This window comes from Polypterus senegalus, chromosome 2, assembly GCF_016835505.1.
Source record: "Polypterus senegalus isolate Bchr_013 chromosome 2, ASM1683550v1, whole genome shotgun sequence".
Taxonomy (NCBI): domain Eukaryota; kingdom Metazoa; phylum Chordata; class Cladistia; order Polypteriformes; family Polypteridae; genus Polypterus; species Polypterus senegalus.
Genome location: NC_053155.1, coordinates 188,659,330 through 188,681,207, shown reverse-complemented (window position 1 = coordinate 188,681,207; position 21,878 = coordinate 188,659,330). Strand labels below are relative to the sequence as shown.

General features: G+C 38.3%; 1 protein-coding gene across 2 annotated transcripts in view; it reads right to left on the bottom strand.

The window, feature by feature from the left end:
* Positions 1-21,878, bottom strand: part of pir (pirin) — a 149,522-nt gene that overhangs the window by 35,832 nt on the left and 91,812 nt on the right. For both annotated transcript variants that reach the window (XM_039745056.1, XM_039745057.1), the window contains exon 6: positions 3,898-3,982. In XM_039745056.1, coding sequence (XP_039600990.1) covers positions 3,898-3,982 — 85 coding nt within the window. The remainder of the gene's footprint in view (positions 1-3,897; positions 3,983-21,878) is intronic.

Here is a 21,878-nt window from a genome sequence, read left to right as displayed (position 1 = left end):
ATTCTTTGTAATCTCCTATAGTATTGCTGTTATTGCTGTGGAGTTGACACATGTAAAGAGCCCTAAAACTGTTTAAATATTCTCCATCTCTGCATTCTCCCCAAAAATATACAATAATGAAAAACAGGTTCTTAGAATCTTTAGTAACATCCTCTATTATTATGAGCAATAATAACTCATTTTTAGAATTTGTTTAAACCTGGACATGATTCTTTTTCACAAAAACAACAAAAGTAGACTTTGTTTCTAGGGAGGGTCCACAACATCCAAAATGGCTTCTCATTTATTAAATAATATTATTAAATTACCCTCAAATAAGGGAATTACCTTAGAAGTTCACATAATTACAAAAAAACCACAATGAAAAAAACTGAATCAATTAAAACAGTTGAAGACAGAGATATGCAGATTTTATGCTCCAGTATTTAAACATCAATCCATTTTTATTGCTGCTTTGCACATGTAACCAATTATTAGGGGTTGGATGAAGATCAAATTATATTTTGGGTCACAGAAATGCACTAAATTAAGATAATTCTAAAAGATTCTTTCATCACTAATTTGCTTTTTAAAATGTTGGGATAGCCATTAAAAGTACCACAATTTGAAGAACTTTAGTTTAATTTTTTTTAAAATAACAAAGCAACTACACATACAATTTGATAATAAAACTTATTTTCTGTGTTATCATGCAGTGGTTGCATCAATACAAAACACAGCATATTTACTAATCTTTGTAGAACTCAGTACTTATCGGAAGAGGAAAATAATGGACCACCCTCATAACTTTTTCATTTAGTTTTTATTTTATTTATTTTTACTTTTTCATTAGTTTGAAGGCTGCAAACCACATGTGGATTCTTCCTAGGATTATAACCCTGGTATGATGAGGAAGCTTGTGTGCCTCAGTGACCTTTACAAGTATGCTGTCTGGAGATGTGTGCTTCTGATAACTGGTCTATAACTATAGGCTGACACAGAATAATTCATTATGACAAGACAGGATGGTTCCACTGAGTAGGATTGCCATTCTGCTGGTTCCAATCAGACTGTTTATTTCTGTTAATTGTTTTTTTTATTTGCCTTGTTTACACTCACTTCTTTGAGTTGCATTCATTAGAAGTTATACTGATGACTAATAAACATAGGATTGGGTCACTCACTAGCTCTCTGCCTCCACATTCGCTTACTCAGCTTGGTTGAGTGACATCCTTTGAAAAAACACCAACAACAACAGCGAACATACCCAAAAGAGACATTGAAGGAAATGCACCAAAGTGTAAGGCTGATGGCACAGGCACAACATTCACCAATGTCTGGTGTCCTAATAGCCAACATCCAGTCACTAAAGAACAAGCTGGAAGACATGATAACAAGGATAAAGTTCCAGCAAGACAATTGTGACTGTAACATCCTTTATTTCACAGAGTCATGGCAAAATCCAACAATACTTGACCCACTGAAACTCTCTGTTTGGTACAACAGCAGGAACGTAACGGTCTTACAATGCTACTACTGCTCGGCCAATCTGGATCTTCTGACGATTAAATGTGGACCATTTTATCTTCTTTGGGACTTTACTTTGGTTATTGTCACAGGTGTGTATATTCTACCTCAAGTAGACACAGACACTACCCAGACAGGACTGTATGAGACACTCAGTTGGCACTAGAATGATAACCTGGACACTGGCCTTATTGTGACTGGTAATTTCAATAAGGCTACTCTCAAAAAGGTAATGTCAAATTTTTTTCAGTACAGTTCAGTTTAGCAAACCTGACCAAACCATCTTCTTCTTTATCTCCAGACACAAACAAAAATTAAGGCAGGAATCTGAGTGAAGGAAGTGTGAGGTCAGACTAATCAGAGACCATTCTCCAGGATGCACTGAATGTTGCTGACTGAGAAATGTTTAGGCATAGCTCTGATGACAACATCAATGTGATTTCTTTTATTGGATATCTCATTACATTTTACAAAAAATCATCATCAGCAATTACCCAAACCAGAAACCTTGGGTGAACAAAACCATTTGAAATGTACTAAACATTAGCACTATTGCATACAACTCAGTGCTCATGTCTGGGAATATGGACAATTACAAAGCCACCTTGTACAATCTAAGGAGAGATATGCAAACCGTTTTGACACCTTATGAGGAAAAGGTGAAAGGACAATTTGAACAGTCTATGGCAAGGTCTGTAGGTAATAATGGACTATAAAGCAATTACTTTCACCATGGTGATTTCAGACAACTCTCTGGTAGATGAGCTTAATAATTTTTATGTGCACTTTGTTGTGAATGCCGTGGAGTGGTGACTCTGTGTCTAAAGGATCTGGGCTGGTAACTTGAAAGCTGCTGGTTCAAATTCTGGCAGTGACAGAAGTAATGCTACTCTGTTGAACACTTGAACAAGACCATTAACCTGCAATTGCTTCAGTTGCACTGTACAAATAGCTAATCCTGCTCTCAGACCCCAAAAAAAACTCTCTGGAGAGTTAAGTTGGAGTATGGGAAAACTGACAAATTCCTAACACAAGAAATTGTACATGGCAATTAAAAATTACTAAAAAAAAATCTCTAAAGCGGTCCAACAAGTCTACAGTGGGGGACCACTCAGTGAGGAAAGTGAAAGATTTCAGGAAAGTGAGCAGCAGGTCCAGATGGTAATCCAGGATATATTTTCATGATCTGTGCAGATCAGCTTGTATTACTGTTCATAGTAATATTAAATCTCTCATTAAAACAGTCCGTCATACCAAAATGTTTTAAAAGATCCACCATTGTCCCTGTACCTAAGAAATAACATCCAATCTGCCTGAATGATAATGATCCCTTTTGTAATAACACCTATAGCAATGAAGTATTTCAAGTGACTGCTGGTCCAAAACCACAAGTGCTGTACTTATTTCTTCCAAAAGAATTAGACCCATACAGTTTGCATATCACCCCAGTAGATCCACAAAGAATGCCACTGCCTTGATCCTTTATATAGTACAGACCAAACTGGACAAAAAGAGAATTTAATTTATAGACTCTAGTTCTGAATTTAACACAGCAAACCTATCTAAGGTCATCATCAAGCTCAGGGACTTGCATCTGTGCACTTCATTGTGCAGCTGGATTTTTAACTTCCTGAGAGGTAGTTCCACAGGTGATTCCAGATGGGTGGTCAAACTTCATCATCCCCCACTTTCAACACAGATGCTCCAAAGGAGTATATTCCAATTTCTCTACTGTACTACCTCTGTACATGGCTGCATCTGACTCTTAACATCATTGTCCAGTTTGCTGATGATACAGCTATTTAACAATAATGATCATTAATTTGCACTAAGGCAATTCAGTTATACTAATTAATTTAGCAGATTACTTTTGTACTTTAAAGATAATTGGAGTCCTAAGAAGATTGCTATGTGGACAGAGAAAGAATGTTCAAATTTAAGACATAAGGCATCTAGTTTGGAACTGAACCAAGGTCTTATGCACTACTGGGCAATAATGGAACCTATTTTGCCAGCAAATCTCATTTATTCATTCATTCATTTTCTAAACTGATTCCAAAAAAGGATCATCAGTATGTTGGATCATATGCAAGGAGGAAGAAAACAGCAGTGAATCAGGTGCCAGTTTAGCTCAGAGCACACTTGTTCACACACCCATATTACTGAAACAGGGCCAGTTTATAATCATAAATATAATGAATCTGCATACCTACCTGTACCCAAATGAATAAGAATGTGGAAACTCAGTGTAAATGATGCTGCTTTTTTATTTCAAGTAAGAACTCCTGAGTTGTGAGGCACCAATGCTAAACGTCACCCAACTTATTACATACAACTGATATATTATATTAGACATTCAAAAATAGTAAAGCTCATAATTAATGTTCTCACCTACTGGCACGGGTTGAACATGTTTTGCTCCTTTTTCCAATCTGAAATCTAGGTACATAGTTGGTGTTCTTGTGTAGACTTTTGACTAAAAAATGAAAATAGGAAAATATACAATATGAATGATTTATTAAAATGCATTACACAAAAAATTGATTTAAAACATTTTAAACTCATATCTACCACATAGATACTCCTCTAATAATACTACAGTTTGTGTATCACATATGGGGATTTTGTCCACTTATTACCTAATTCCTTACTTCTTCACATTTTTACAGTGAGGAAAAACATACCTCTGCACCCCACACCCATTATCAGAATGTCTATTTCTACTGATCAATAAAGAAGACAACTGGAGAACCACTGCATTGACAAGGCAATTAGACCTGATGGTATCACCTGGAGAGATACTTAAACTATTTGACTGACAATTCTGCTGGATCCTTCAGCTTGACCACAACTGTCCCAGACATTCTTCATAGCTTCAATACTTAAATATGGAAAGTATATTGAAAACTGTAGATGGGATGGTTGTGAAACAGTCAGCAACAACTAGTTATAGACATGTTTGACCCACTTAAATTTTGTATGTCAGGCATATATGGAGTTAGATGATGCCCTGATGTACAGGTTCCACATACCACAGCCTGTTCCCACTGGGACAAATCTGGCATTAAAATCAGCACTATGTTATTTGATTTATCCAGTAATTTTAATACTATCCAGCATGTCTGGCGAAAGGATAATTTCAAACCATTTCTGGTGCTGTAGATGCCCATTTGTTATTTTGAATCACTGATTATCTAATAGAAGGGCAACACTTTATAGAGTTCTAGGACTGTGTGTTAAGAGATGGTGATGAACATTAGAGCAATCTAGACAGAAACAGGCTATTAAGCCCAACAAATCTCACCAGTCCTATCCACTTAATTATTCCAAAATAACATTAAGTCTAGTTTTGAAGGTTTCTAAGGTTCTACCGTCTACCACTCTCCACTCATTTTCAGCCCAAACAGTTTGCAAGTCCATCACAGGATCCACTAATATGGCCAAACTGGAATCACCAATTAACCTTACATGTAAATGTATGTCTTTGGATATGTAAGAGGAAAACCAAAGTACCCAGTGGAAAATCCACACAGAAATTGGGAGAAAATGTAATCTGCATGCAGACACCAAAGAAAAAAAAGTCTCTTTTCCAGAAAAATAAATAAATGTTGTTTGGCTGAGAAATGCTATTGCTATACTGATGCAAATACTTTATAATTACTGCTTATACAGCTATACAGTTGTAATGTAAATTTATCCTTCTGTACTTCCCTACCCTTTGGCATTATAAAAAACCTTGAACAATTACAAGATTGATTTATTAACAAAAATGTAGACACAACAGAGACTATAATCCAAAAACAAAGCTAAAACTTCAGTCAAGGCCAGGCCATCTGTGTTGTAAGAAAGAAATTCCGTAAAGTGCTGATATCAATTTGGAACATTGGCCAAAACAGTTCATATTCCCTACTGACATGCCAAGAACAATTACTTTGTTTAATGACAAATGACTCTGCCATAGCAGCCTTGATACTTAATAAATGCATGTTTGCCCATCAATCAATGCATGCGTTTTCTATGTTTGATTATTGCAATTATAATTTTAAACAGTTTATACATTTATGACCTTTCAAAAGTTAATTGTACCTCAGTGTGCTTTAAAACATAAAAGGAACAATGCAAATTGTTACATAAAACAAGCTAGAGCTTCTATAGCTTTAGTTACATAAATAAGAAAAAGGGCAGATTCAGCACTTCTCTTGGGATTCATTCTGGGCAAAGTCAAAAACCTCTCAATTGGTGACATGGTAATATGGGCACCAAAATAAAAAGTAGTGACCTACAGTATATTATGTTACATGTCATCCAAATAGCACTGGGTAGATAGGGGCAAAATAGGCATGCATATAATACAATACAGATTTTACTTTAGAAAAAGAATCCAAAATTTTAACTGGAGAAGTATTTAAAAATCCAATATAGGCAAACGGAGGTCACATAGGGGAGGTATGATGGTTTGATTTGGAAATGCTTACTATGATAGCATCTGAGTGAAAGAAATACTGAGTTAGTGGATATGTTGGGGCTCTAGCTGAGAATGCCTTGTTTAATGTGAAATACTGGATGGTCATAGAAAAGAAAACCAATACAATAACGAAAAGTTGCTCTGTTTAGAGAAATCACAGTTTTTGCTGCCCTCTGGTGGGCCTCAAAAAGAAATGCTGAAGTTCGACTCTTGCCAGGTTCTTGTGGTCAAATGACAGCTTCTGCTGTGCTGCTGGCACCTCTTCTGGTAAACCAGGAGACATTGAGCTCCCAAAGAGGTTTCTTTTGTCTACTGTTTATCCACACTAAAGAGGTAAACGGATACTTAATAAACGTTTCAACCTGTATTTTCTATTAGCAAAGGTAATGTCACTCACTCACCAAGTTTGTGTGCTACACTGTGGTGTTTGTTTAGTAAATCAATTGCATTTCCCAATTAAAATAGTTGTAATAATTTCATGTATAGCATGATTTTCTTGCATTAACATTTAAAAATCAATTATTTGCTAAGGGTGAATACTGCACAAAGTGAAACATAGAACAGTACTATGTTTTGTTTACAGAGAGGTTATTAATAGTATAAGGAAATATCACTTAATCCATTCATCCATCCATCCAGCCATCCATCTTCTTCAGCTTATCCGAGGTCGGGTCACGGGGGCAGCAGCTTGAGAGCAGGGATGCCCAGCTTCCCTCTCCCCGGCCACTGCTTCTAGTTCTTCCGGGGGAATCCCGAGGCATTCCCAGGCCGCTGGGAGACATAGTCCCTCCAGCGTGTCCTGGGTATTCCCCGCGGCCTCCTCCCGGTTTGACATGCCTGGAACACCTCGCCAAGGAGGCGTCCAGGAGGCATCCTTATCAGATGCCTGAGCCACCTCATCTGACTCCTCTCGATGCGGAGGAGCAGTAGCTCTACTCTGAGCCTCTCCCGGATGACTGAACTTCTTACCCTATCTTTAAGGGAAAGCCCAGACACCCTGCTGAGGAAACTCATTTCAGCAACTTGTATCTCGTTCTTTCAGTCACTACCCATAGTTCATGACCATAGGTGAGGGTAGGAACATAGATTGATTGGTAAATTGAGAGCATTGCCTTATGGCTCAGCATCTTTTTCACCACGACAGACCGATGCAGAGCCCGCATAACTGCAGACGCTGCACCGCTCCATTCTTCCCTCACTCGTGAACAAGACCCAGAGATACTTGAACTCCTCCACTTGGGGCAGGATCTCGCTCCCAACCCTGAGAGGGCACTCCACCCTTTTCCAGCTGAGGACCATGGTCTCGGATTTGGAGGTGCTGACTCCCATCCCAGCTGCTTCACACTCAGCTGCGAACTGATCCAGAGAAAGCTGAAGATCACGGCCTGATGAAGCAAACAGGACAACATCATCTGCAAAAAGCACTGACCCAATCCTGAGTCCACCAAACCAGACCCCCTCAACACCCTGGCTGCGCCTAGAAATTCTGTCCATAAAAATTATGAACAGAATCGGTGACAAAGGGCAGCCCTGGCGGAGTCCAACTCTCACTGGAAACGGGTTTGACTGCCGGCAATGCGGACCAAGCTCTGACACCGGTTGTACAAGGACTGAACAACCCTTATCAGGGGGTCCGGTACCCCATACTCCTGGAGCACCCCCCACAGGATTCCCCGTGGAACACGGTCGAATGCCTTTTCCAAGTCCACAAAACACATGTAGACTGGTTGGGCAAACTCCCTTGCACCCTCGAGGACCCTGCTAAGGGTGTAGACCTGGTCCACTGTTCTGCGACCAGGATGAAAACCACACTGTTCCTCCTGAATCCGAGGTTCGACTATCCGATTACTCTCCTCTCCAGAACCCCCGAATACACTTTTCCAGGGAGGCTGAGGAGTGTGATCCCTCTGTAGTTGGAACACACCCTCCGGTCCCCCTTCTTAAAGGGGGGGACCACCACCCCGGTCTGCCAATCCAGAGGCACTGTCCCCAATGTCCATGCAATGTTGCAGAGACATGTCAATCAAGACAGTCCTACAACATCCAGACCCTTGAGGAACTCATCCACTCCCGGGGCCCTGCCACCAAGGAGTTTATTGACCACCTTGGTGACCTCAGTCCCAGAGATGGGGGAGCCCACCTCTGAGAACCCAGGGTCTGCTTCCTCATTGGAAGGCATGTTAGTGGGATTGAGGAGGTCTTCGAAGTACCCCCTCCACCGACCCACAACGTCCCGAGCCGAGGTCAGCAGCGCACCATCCCCACCATATACAGTGTTGACACTGTACTGCTTCCCCCTCCTGAGACGCTGGACAGTGGACCAGAATCTCCTCGAAGCCGTCTGAAAGTCGTTCTCCATGGCCTCCCCAAACTCCTCCCACGCCCGAGTTTTTGCCTCAGCAACCACCGAAGCCGCATTCCGCTTGGCCTGCCAGTACCTATTAGCTGCCTCTAGAGTCCCACAGGACAAAAGGGTGCATACGCACAAACAACAGTTAAGACCCGTCCCCCCACCCGAAGGCGGAGGGAGGCCACCCTCTCGTCCACTGGGGTAAACCCCAATGAACAGGCTCCAAGTCGGTGGGCAATAAGTATGAACACACCTGCTCGGCGCCTCTCACCGGGAGCAATTCCAGAGTGGTAGAGAGACCAGCCCCTCTCAAGGAGATTGGTTCCAGAGTCCAAGCTGTGCGTCAAGGTGGGCCCGACTATACCTAGCCAGAACATCTCGACCTCGCACACTAGCTCAGGCTCCTTCCCCTTCAGAGAGGTGACATTCCACGTCCCAAGAGTCACCTTCTTTAGCCGAGGATCGGACCGCCAAGGTCCCCGCCTTTGGCCACCACCCAACTCACACTGCACCCGACCTCCTCCTCCATATCACTTAATTATTTAAAAAAAAACTAGCCAATTTTATAATACTAAATGTTAGTAATGAGTATTTGTCTTTACTATATTGTTTACTGGGACTTAAAGTAAATGTAAAGTTTTTCTTGGGTGGTTACAGTCCTACAGATTACTTTACTTGGTACTGGTACTGCTGATGGTGAGCACCACCACCTCCACACAATTACTCTTCTTATTGTTTTCATGAGATGTTAAGGAATTGGAGCAGTACCTTCTTTTGTAAAGAGAAGAGAGCATTGCCAGTATAGTTCCAGGCCATCCAAGAAATGAAAATGAATAAAAAGGGCATCATTAATGTTTCTACTGTTCACCAAGCCACTATGAGGCAATGTATGGCAACCACACAAGGATACTTGGAAATTATAGCAAGTGTTGCCATCCCCAATACAACTCTGGCCTGGGGGGAACATGCAGAACCAAAAGTGTAGTCACCAGGAAATATTTGCCATAGGTTACCCAGATGTGATTGTGGGCCTGGGCTTAAAAGAACATGCTGATTTAGTTGCTTTGGAGTTGGGTACAAATATCTGACAGGTGTACAACTGGTTGGAGAAAAGAAGGAAGGCCAAGCCTGGAGAAGGAGAGGAGTTTGTTTGAGGAAGTTGAGTAAGGAATTGTGAGTAACAGTGGATACGTGGAACAGACACAACACAGGTTAGTCAGGGACCTAATTTGGGCAAAGCAAGTAGGTCCAGAGACTTTTATTTTGTTGATTACTCTTTTGTGTGTCATTTCTCTGCTGTATTTTTCCTTACATTGTTAAATCCTGACCCTAACACATTTTTTGATAATTAGGTCTCCTGTGTCTTGTTATCCACAGAGAGGTAAGATCTTGTTGTGTATTATGAAAAAGTAGTTGCAAATGCAATTGTTATCCACTTTAAAATAAAATACAAGGAGCAAAAAACTTTGTTTTAATTTGGCCATTATTGCTAAATGTAACATAAACTAAATGTATGTACTGAACCATTTCTAATATGTTGATTAAGTTTTTTGAGCAATTATTCATACTAATTTTATAGTATTTCTACTCTCTGTTGCTGGGACAGCACAGGGGATATCTGAATAGACCTATTTCACTGCAAAAATGAAATCTAAGCAAGTGTAAAGTATTTATATCAAAATGTTAAATCTTGTTTTCCTTATTATAAGTACTACTGACTTATCAAAACACTTGTATTTATAATTATTTTGGATACTTTAAGATATCTTGTCAAGTAAATTTTGCATATTGTCAGATTTTTTTGATAAATAAAAGCAAAATAACTTCCATTTAAAGTTTTTTGTCTAGTTTTTGAATACGTATTTTTGCAGTGATTAGCAATAAATACAGGGGAAAAATATAATTATGTAGCTATATAAATAAGACAATATTTATGTGTGAAACAGAAAAAAAGCCCTCTGTAAAAGAGTTAGTGATTTCTGCACTGATATCTGTTTGTTTATCTAAGAGTTGAACAGAAGTGGAAAGTTGGAAGAATCTAAAAGTATGTAAGCTACATAGGAACTAACAGTGCCCCTGCAATTTGATGCTTTGGATTTCAAAGTAATGTAAACAGCCTTCTGCAAGACACAGCTAAACATGTTTGCACAATTTGCTACTTGCAAAAATCACAAAATTGTTTACGGTTTATTGCTGAAGTATTAGATTATAAAAATATATAAATTATACTATGAACACAGACCCATGTATGTAAAATATCTTGATGTCATGCTGATATACTAATTCATATTCATAGTTACATATGGATGCTTTTCAACATAAATTTGCCATCATTAGAAAGAACCATTTTCGGTGAAATATAAAAACTATGTATACCTCTCTGCTGTGAAATTACCTTTTAATTAATTTTTAAACACTTTTACAATTAAAAGCTCATTGGTTTAGATAATGGCACAGACATTTTAAAATCACAATTCAGTTAGTCTCAATGACCTGCCTTATTTACAAGCAAAGACTTTGCTTAATGAATAAATGCACAACTGAAGTTTGAAAAGGATTATAAATAATATTTTTTCAACAAATGATTTAAAGTTGGGATTTAATCTGGTGGTATGTTGGATGTGACATTAGGGAAGAAATACACAATCTGAACAGAAAAGTTAAGTCAATTATAAAGCAAACAATGAAGCACAAAATACTGGAGCAGAATGTCAGCCCATTTGTCATTAGTTAAAGCTGAACCAGAAATGGATCTTACACTAGATGAATAACATAACAGATTTTTTTTGTTTATAAATTGCATTAGTTTGATTTACAGGCTTGTTGGGCTGGATGACTTGCTCTTCTCAAAACTGTTTTATTTTCAGATTACTGTGGATTAGGATGTTAAAACAAAGACCTTTAAAATTACTATCAGAAAATCTCATCATAGTGATGTGGAAAGTGTTGAAGTGGTCTGAACATACAAGAACATTCTTAAGCACCACACAGTTCACATAGGTGGGAACAAGCAATCCTTCAATTTATGTAAAACATCTGTTAAAAAGAATAGGAGCAATTTTATCTAATCTCTTAAACTGCAGTATACTTTTAACTGTTGGAAGTAATCAGTGACTGTTTTTTAAAACAGTATGTTAAAGCACCAACATGGGGGAAGCCTATCTAGATTGAGCTTATTGTAAATTCAGGGTGTAGAGGTGACTGAACAACTATGGTCAAGTGACCATAATATATTACAATTCTCAGTGTTTTGAAAGAGTGTGGATGCGGAGACTAAAACTGGAACCTTGGCAGGGCAAATGTTGGGCAGATGCAGCAAAGTCTAAGGAGGATAGACTGGGATAATCTTTTATGTGTGAAGACAGTCAAGGAGTTGTGCAACGGGTTAAAAAACGTTTAACATGTAATGCAGGGGAGGTACATACCTAAATTTGGAATTAGGAGGAGATTTAAAAAAAAAACTCTGCAGTGGTTTAACAAAGAGTCGAAATAAAAACTGCAAAGGAAAGAACAGCTGTATAAGACGTATAAGACTAATAACTCCAATGTGAATCATAGGGCTTATGAGAACATGAGGGCAACTACTAAGGAGGATAGTAGGGAGGATAAAAGGTAGTTAGAGAGGAATATAGCAGATAAAGTGAAAGATGACCCAAAGAGATTTTTTCAGTATTTTAATAGTGAAAGAACAGTCAAGGAGGAGGTGAAATACGTCAAGAATAGTAAAGGGGAATTTAAAAATATGGACAGTGAAATAGACACTCTAAACTTGTATTTTTCTGAGGTCTTCACATATGAGAAATAGATAACCTCTCAGTGGTAAAAGGGACTACTAAGGAGGTACTGAGTGATTTGGAAATTGAAGAGAGAGAAGTACTGCTTAGATTAAATACGCTGAAATTAAACAAATCACCAGCAACTGATAATACTTAGCCTCGATTTCTTAAGGATATTAGCAAATACATATATAAAATCTTGATGCATATTTTAGGGAAGTCACGTTGCACTGTGGAATTTCTGAAGGACCGGAAAATGGCAAATATTATCCCGTTATATAAAAAGGGTAACCGGGCATATCCAAGCAACCATAGGCCAGTAAGATTACCATGCATCACAGTAAAATTAATGGAAGGAATTATTAAGGGAAAGATTGAGCAATACATGGCAAAAACAGGAGTTTTACTTAACAGTCATTATGGGTTCAGAGAGGGAGGACAAGGAGAGAAACACAAGGAGAGGGCAGTTGGATCAATCGTCTTGCATGCGTAAACGATATAAGGCACCGACAATCAGAAATCCTGAAGGCTGACTTCGCAGCTCTGATTAGAGACACGAAGGAGAGGACCCCATCGGCAAAGATCTTCGTCTCGGGTCCACTACCTCTCGTCAGACGATCCAACGAGTACTACAGTCGTCTGCTAGGGTTGAACAACTGGCTACAGGGTTTCTGCAAGAAGAAGGATGTCGGCTTCATCAACAATTGGAATCTCTTTTTGGAAAGGCCGCGTCTCTTCAAGCGTGATGGCCTGCATCCGAACAGTTTCGGTGCCCGGGTCCTCTCCGAAAACATATCGAAGGTAATTCGTTTTTCTTGACTATCTAACTCTGCTCTTAAACCCGTCCAAAATAATACTGTTGTGCCAGGACATGATGAATGTTTAATAGAGTCTTCCGTTAAAGTTCACACCATTAATACTGTAATAAGCAATCTCAATGCACGTAGAAAACCTAGGAAATACGGCATAAACTCCAATAATCTAATTAAAATCACTATTTTAGAGGAACAATGTATTAAAACTATAAAAACAGATCGCAGATTAAACAAAAAATATACACAGAGCGGCGCTAATAATAATAATCTAGTTCCTATTCCAAATAATAACGCACATAGTACTCATCTCTGCACCTCCGAAACATTAAATATGGCACTATTAAATGTCAGAGCTTTAACTAACAAAACGTTTTTTATCAACGATCTTATTAGTGATAAAAATAGATCTTATTGCACTAAATGAAACATGGCTGAATTCAGATGCCGCGTCAGTTTTAATCGAATCTGCCTCCGGATTACAGTTTTACTCATTCAAACCGCCAGGGAAAAAGGGCGGATTGGCTAACATTTACTCGAGCGATTAAAATGTAAAGATGTTCAGTTTTGGTAAGTTCAAGTCCTTTGAGTATCTAGCGTTGTTATTCATGGAGATTCTCAAGTTCTAATACTATCCGTGTATAGACCTCCTAAATATAACGCGTCGTTTTTTGAGGAATTCTCTGACTTAATGTCAATTTTAATTACTAATTATGACACATTCCTAATAGTTGGCGACTTTAATTTTCATATAGATAATCCGTGTGATCTAAAAGTAAAAGAATTTATGAACCTCCTGGATTCTTTTGATTTGAGACAACTCATAAATCAGCCTACACATAAAGCAGGTCATACATTAGACTTAGTGATTACTAAAGGACTGAAAGTTGATATAAAACAGATCATTGATATTGGTCTATCAGACCATTTTCTTCTACTTTTTAATATAGAAATAATTATAAAAAACACTCATGAGAAGCATATTGTTAAAAAACGCTTCTTTGATTCGGCAGCAGCTTTAAAACTTACAAACATTTTAAGCAATCAGTCCGTTTATAGTGCCAGCTATAATAGCGAGGACAATGTAAATAGTAAGGTGGAAAGATTTAATTCTAAAGTGAGAGCTGCTGTTGACATAGTTGCACCTGAAAAGACAGTGAAAAAATCTTCTAGCATTGGTATACCATGGAAGACCCAAAGAGTGTCTGATTTAAAGAGAACATGCCGTAGAGCTGAGCGTCAATGGAGGAAGAGTAAACTTACTATCCACCACGAAATACTAAAAGTCAAAATAACAGAATACAATAACACTGTCCGTCTTGAGAGACGCTGCTATTTCTCTAAAACAGATCATTGATATTGGTCTATCAGACCATTTTCTTCTACTTTTTAATATAGAAATAATGATAAAAAACACTCATGAGAAGCATATTGTTAAAAAACGCTTCTTTGATTCGCAGCAGCTTTAAAACTTACAAACATTTTAAGCAATCAGTCCGTTTATAGTGCCAGCTATAATAGCGAGGACAATGTAAATAGTAAGGTGGAAAGATTTAATTCTAAAGTGAGAGCTGCTGTTGACATAGTTGCACCTGAAAAGACAGTGAAAAAATCTTCTAGCATTGGTATACCATGGAAGACCCAAAGAGTGTCTGATTTAAAGAGAACATGCCGTAGAGCTGAGCGTCAATGGAGGAAGAGTAAACTTACTATCCACCACGAAATATTAAAAGTCAAAATAACAGAATACAATAACACTGTCCGTCTTGAGAGACGCTGCTATTTCTCTAATATTATAAATAACAATGCTAGTAATCCTAGAGTCTTATTTTCTACAATTGATCGCCTACTAAACCCAGGTAGCTCAAAGGAATGCCTCCTAAGTGCTTCCAGTGAAACCTGTGAGGCTGTCGCTGTATTCTTCAATCAAAAATTAATGATATTAGAAATAACATAGTATATCTCCCCAACACTAAGGATCCCCCTAAACCCCAACATCCTGTTATAAACAAATTAAACTCTTTCACTAGGATAGATTTACCTGATTTACAAAAATAATATCTCAATTAAAACCCTCCACCTCGTCCTTGACCCGATACCAACAAGGTTTTTCAAAGAAGTATCAGGCGTGCTAATTGATAATGTTCTTGACATAGTAAATTCGTCACTAGATACTGGGGTCTTCCCAGACTGTCTTAAGACTGCTGTAGTTAAACCCCTACTTAAGAAACATAATCTTGACCCTCGCTCTTGAAAATTTTAGACCCATCTCTAACTTGCCCTTCTTAAGTAAAGTTCTAGAGAAGGCAGTCATTATGCAGTTAAATGACCACCTAAATAAACATGCTATTCTTGATAAATTTCAGTCAGGTTTTAGAACAAATCACAGCACAGAAACTGCACTCGTTAAAGTAGTAAATGACTTGCGGGTAAATGCAGACAGAGGCCATTTATCTGTTCTCATCCTCTTAGATCTGAGTGCTGCATTTGACACCATTGATCACAACATTCTTAGAAATCGCCTTAGTCAATGGGTGGGCCTCTCTGGCAGTGTCTTAAATTGGTTTGAATCCTACCTGACAGGGAGAAAATATTTTGTTAGTTGTGGGAATTACAACTCAAGACACATGATATCCAATATGGTGTTCCACAAGGCTCTATCCTGGGTCCGCTGTTATTCTCAATCTACATGCTTCCGTTAGGTCAGATTATCTCAGGGCACAACGTGAGCTACCACAGCTATGCTGATGACACACAGCTGTACTTATCAATAGCACCTGATGACCCGATTCTATTGATTCACTAACACAATGTCTGACTAGTATCTCAGAATGGATGAATAGTAATTTTCTCAAGTTAAATAAAGAGAAAACTGAAATTTTAGTGATCAGCAATAATGGATACAATGAGGCTATTAGAAATAAACTGGATACATTAGGATTAAAAGTCAAGACGGAGGTAAAAAGCTTAGGGGGGATTGTTGACTGTAATCTGAATTTTAAATCACATATTAATCAGATCATTAGGACAGCATTTTTCACTTAAGAAACATAAGTAAAGTTAGACCTCTTTTATCACTGAAAGATGCTGAGAAATTAGTTCACGCGTTTGTTTTCAGTCGACTAGATTACTGTAACGCACTCCTCTCAGGACTACCCAAAAAGATATAAATCGTTTGCAACTAGTGCAGAATGCAGCTGCTAGAATCCTAACTAGGAAAAGAAAATCAGAACATATTACTCCAGTTTTGATGTCACTACACTGGTTACCTGTGTCATTCAGGATTGACTTTAAAATTCTGCTTATGGTTTATAAAGCCTTAAATAATCTCGCCCCATCTTATATATCGGAATGTCTGACACCTTATATTCCAAATCGTAACCTCAGATCCTCAAATGAGTGTCTCCTTAGAATTCCAAGAACAAAACTTAAAAGAAGTGGTGAGGCGGCCTTCTGCTGTTATGCACCTAAAATCTGGAATAGCCTGCCAATAGGAATTCGCCAGGCTGATACAGTAGAGCACTTTAAAACACTGCTGAAAACACATTACTTTAACATGGCCTTTTATAACTTCATTTTAATCGTAATTTAACTTAATCCTGATACTCTGTATGTTCAATTCATCATAACAACTATTCATGGTGGCTCTAAAATCGGTACTGACCCCTACTCTCTTTTCTGTTTCTTTTTCCGGTTTCTTTGTGGTGGTGGCCTGCGCCACCTCCACCTACTCAAAGCTTCATGATGCTCCAACAATGATGGACGGATTAAAAGGAAGAAGTCTACGTGACCATCATCATCATCAAGCCCTTCCGTGAGAACCCTAAATCCAAAGAGGACTGTTTCATTTATGTTAGGTAGAATGCCCAGAGGGGACTGGGCGGTATCATGGTCTGGAATCCCTACAGATTTTATTTTTCTCCAGCCGTCTGGAGTTTTTGTTTTTCTGTCCCCTGGCCATTGAACCTTACTCTTATTCGATGTTAATGTTGATTTATTTTTTATAATTATGTCTTTCATTTTTCTATTCTTTAATATGTAAAGCACTTTGAGCTACTGTTTGTATGAAAATGTGCTATATAAATAAATGTTGTTGTTGTTGTTGTTGTTGTTGTATTTTATCAACATGCTTGAATTGTCTGAGGAAGCAACAAAAGGATATGATCAAAATGGTGCATATGATATTTATTTTGACTTTCAGAAAGCATTTGATAAGGTGACACATGAGAGGTAGGGCATCAAAATAAAAGGAGTGGGAGTTGAGGGTGATGTTTGTAGATGAGTACAGAATTGGCTCAGACAGTATTACATGTAGAAAGTAAAAAAGTTATGTTTGAATAAACAAACAATGGGAGGTCTAAAAATTTAAATTATTTTTTTTATCTGCAGCCTTCTTGCTTTCCAGATAAATTTGGTTACAATTTTGTCCAAAAAATTACATATATACATATATACCAACACATACACATATATATATATATATATATATATTTATACATACATACATACATACACATATATACATACATACATACACACACATATATATATACATACATACATACACACACATATATATATACATACATACATACATATATATATATATATATATATATATATATCTATACTAATAAAAGGCAAAGCCCTCACTCACTCACTCACTCACTGACTCACTCATTCACTCACTCATCACTAATTCTCCAACTTCCCGTGTGGGTGGAAGGCTGAAATTTGGCAGGTTCATTCCTTACAGCTTCCTTACAAAAGTTGGGCAGGTTTTATATCGAAATTCTACGCGTAATGGTCATAACTGGAAGCAGTTTTCTCCATTTACTGTAATGGAGATGAGCTTCAACGCCGGGGGGAGTTTCGTGTGACATCATCACGCCTCCCACGTAATCACGCAGTACATAGAAAACCAGGAAGACCTCAAAAAAGCGCTCAAGAAAACATGCATTATATAATTGAGAAGGCAGCGAAACAATAAGAAGCGGCGAGTGACATATACAACCATATTCATGAGTTCTGCTACTTGAAACAAAGCACATGTAAACCTACACTTTAAATTAAGTTCATAGACAGGCTGCGCTGGCGTTTGTAATTTAGTGCCTGCCCATATAAGGCCGTCCGTCAGCGGCAATCCAATAGCAAACTGCCACGGGTAAATATTCACGGGTGAAGGACTGTGCTTATGGAGAGGAAGATGAGATGGTCAGGGTGGTGTTTGACACAAACTCAGCGAAACTGCGAGAGAAAGTTTTAAGTGCCAGGACTAAGGTAACATTAAATACAGCCATGGACATAGCGAGATGGCACCAGCACAGCTGGGAACCTTCGATGCATGTACACCGAGTGGCTCACGTGAACTGACGCAGTGCACAGACAAAAAGAAACAGTTCCAAAGAGCTGAACAAAACCGAATTACACAATTGAAAAGGCAGCAAAAATATGAAGCGCCTGATAAGCATATTCATAAATCCAGCTACTGTGGAAACAAAGCACACGTGGAAAAAGTCAATGTCCCGCTAAAGGAAGACAGTGTAAAAAACCCGTGCATGCAGTGTGTCAGGTCTCAGATAAAGAAGAAGACGAGCTGTTTATTGATGCAGTAAGAAACGAATCGATGAATGAAACCTGTCATCTTTACAGCGATTGACAAACACGGAATGTAACTTGAACACAACACATCCTACAAATACGAACCTGATTGAAAGAAATAATGATAATCAAATCCTTGATGACAGCAACACTCAGTAACACTCACAAAACAAATACTGTATATTGACAGTCATGTTACGTTATTTTTAAAATGTTCCCTTTTCTTTTCTAGCTTTTTAACACACTACTTCTCGCTGCGACGCGGGTATATATATATATGTATATATATATATATCCCGATCTACATACTCAATAATGGATACTTTATTCGCCATCAATGATTGTTTTGGTAAAGCCATACTCAGTGTATTCATTAGATGAACGGTAAAAAGTAAGAGCGAGGGAGGATGACTTATTGAGGCATGCAGGCTGTAGTGGCGTCAACTCTATCTGAATTGCGATCACATTTGAAAAATATATCTTTTCAAGTTCTATTTAGTCCATATGTGTCAAACTCAAGGGCCGGGCCACATCCGCCCGGCGTAATTATATCCGCCCGAGATCATTTTATATACTGTATTATTGTTATTAATGGCCCGGTATATGAAGCGCTGGTAACACAATAAACTACAGATCCCATAATGCAGCGCTTCAGCTGCCTTGCGAACACTTACGCGTTAATCAAGTCTAGCTTATGATGCTGCAAGTTATTGCGAAGCTAGCTCACACGATGCTGAAGAGAAAAGTTGATTCTGAAAATAGAGCCTTTAAAACCGATGGGAGGCTGAGTATATGTTTACTGAACCCGTGTGTCTCATTTGTGGAGCTAATGTGGCTGTAATTACAGAATTTAATCTAAGACGGCACTATGAGACAAAACATCAGGGTAACCTGAATGCAATGCAGAAGATACAGAAAGCAGAAGAATTAAATAAGAATCTGACACTTCAGCGGACGTTTTACCGTGCACAATCACAAAGTGATTTCAAGTGAAGCTGCTTTTATGGGAGACACAAATGCACCAGGGCAATTTGCCCCACTTTCCCTGTTGCCAAGAAATGTTAAACCAAGTCGTCACTACGGTGTTCCCAAATCGCACTTTGCTGATAAACTGAGCGCACTGAGTTTGCACGGCGCTTTGGTGACTTTGAAGAACAAAAAGTCCGTCTACATGCGGCTCGAACCTTGTGCATGTTTGGTAGCACATATCTGTGTGAGAAGCTCTTCTCAGTGATAAAGACTAACAAAACAGCACACAGGAGTGCCTCACTGATGAGCACCTGCAATCCATCCTGAGAATCTCCACAACACAGAACCTCACACCAAACATAAACGAACCTGTTGCCAAAAAAGATGCCAGGCGTCCAGCTCTAAAATGACATATGAGCAAAGACAACTGAATGATTTGATTTGTTATTGCTGAAAGGAACACATTTTATTTATATTTCTAGGTTTTGTTATGCAGCATGTTCATATTTGAATTTGTATAATTTTGACAGGATATATTTTTATGGAGAGCAAAATCTTTTGGGATATTTAAAATCTAAGTTTATTTTTTATATAAAATTACATAAGAGTAAAGAAATTTGAATGTTTGTTCTTTTAACGTTTACTTTATTTCTAACTTGTATAATTTAGACAGGATATATTTTTATGGAGAGCAAAATATTATAAGTTGTTTAAGGTTTGAGTTGATTTATTCAGAATAATATTCCTGTCTGTTTTACCATTCCTACCAAAGATATTTCTGTCGACTAAATAAAAATTCCTTCTATTTAAAATTTAAATAGAACTTGAACAAATACTGATAGTTCATAATATCCACTCAGACTTGCACGTAAGAGCGGAGTTATCCATTTTAACAAGCTGCGTATTGCACTGATCTGAAATAGCTGTGTGTGTATATATATATATATATATATATATATATATATATAATCTCTCTATACTAATAAAAGGCAAAGCCCTCACTCACTCACTGACTCACTCACTGACTCACTCACTGACTCATCACTAATTCTCCAACTTCCCGTGTGGGTGGAAGGCTGAAATTTGGCAGGTTGATTCCTTACAGCTTCCTTACAAAAGTTGGGCAGGTTTTATATCGAAATTCTACAGCGTAATGGTCATAACTGGAAGCAGTTTTCTCCATTTACTGTAATGGAGATGAGCTTCAACGCCATGGGGGCGGAGTTTCGTGTGACATCATCATGCCTCCCACGTAATCACGCAGTACATAGAAAACCAGGAAGACCTCAAAAAAGCGCTCAAGAAAACATGCATTATATAATTGAGAAGGCAGCGAAACAATAAGAAGCGGCGAGTGGCATATACTACCATATTCATGAGTTCTGCTACCGAAACAAAGCACGATGTAAACCTACACTTTAAATTAAGTTCATAGACAGGCTGCGCTGGCGTTTGTAATTTAGTGCCTGCCCATATAAGGCCGTCCGTCAGCGGCAATCCAATAGCAAACTGCCACGGGTAAATATTCACGGGTGAAGGACTGTGCTTATGGAGAGGAAGATGAGATGGTCAGGGTAGTGTTTGACACAAACTCAGCGAAACTGCGAGAGAAAGTTTTAAGTGCCAGGACTAAGGTAACATTAAATACAGCCATGGATATAGCAGGAGATGGCACCAGCAGGCTGGGAACCTTCGATGCATGTACACCGAGTGGCTCACGTGAACTGACGCAGTGCACAGATAAAAGGCAACAGTTCCAAAGAGCTGAACAAAACCCGAATTACACAATTGAAAAGGCAGCAAAAAATATGAAGCGTCTCATACATACAAGCATATTCATAAATCCAACTACTGCGGAAACAAAGCACACGTTGGAAAAAGTCAATGTCCCGCTAAAGGAAGACAGTGTAAACACGGAATGTAACTTGAACACAACACATCCTACAAATACGAACCTGATTGAAAGAAATAATGATAATCAAATCCTTGATGACCGCAACACTCAGTAACACTCACAAAACAAATACTGTATATTGACAGTCATGTTACATTATTTTTAAAATGTTCCCTTTTCTTTTTCTACCTTTTTTAACACACTACTTCTCGCTGATACGCTGGTATATATATATATATATATATATATATATATATATATATATATATATATATATATATCCCGCTCTACATACTCGAATAATGGATACTTTATTAGCCATCAATGATTGTTTTGGTAAAGCCATACTCAGTGTATTCATTAGATGAACGGTAAAAAGTAAGAGCGAGGGAGGATGAATAATTGAGGCATGCAGGCTGTAGTGCTGCGCCAACTCTATCTGAATTGCGCGATCACATTTGAAAAAATATATCTTTTCAAGTTCTATTTAGTCCATATGTGTCAA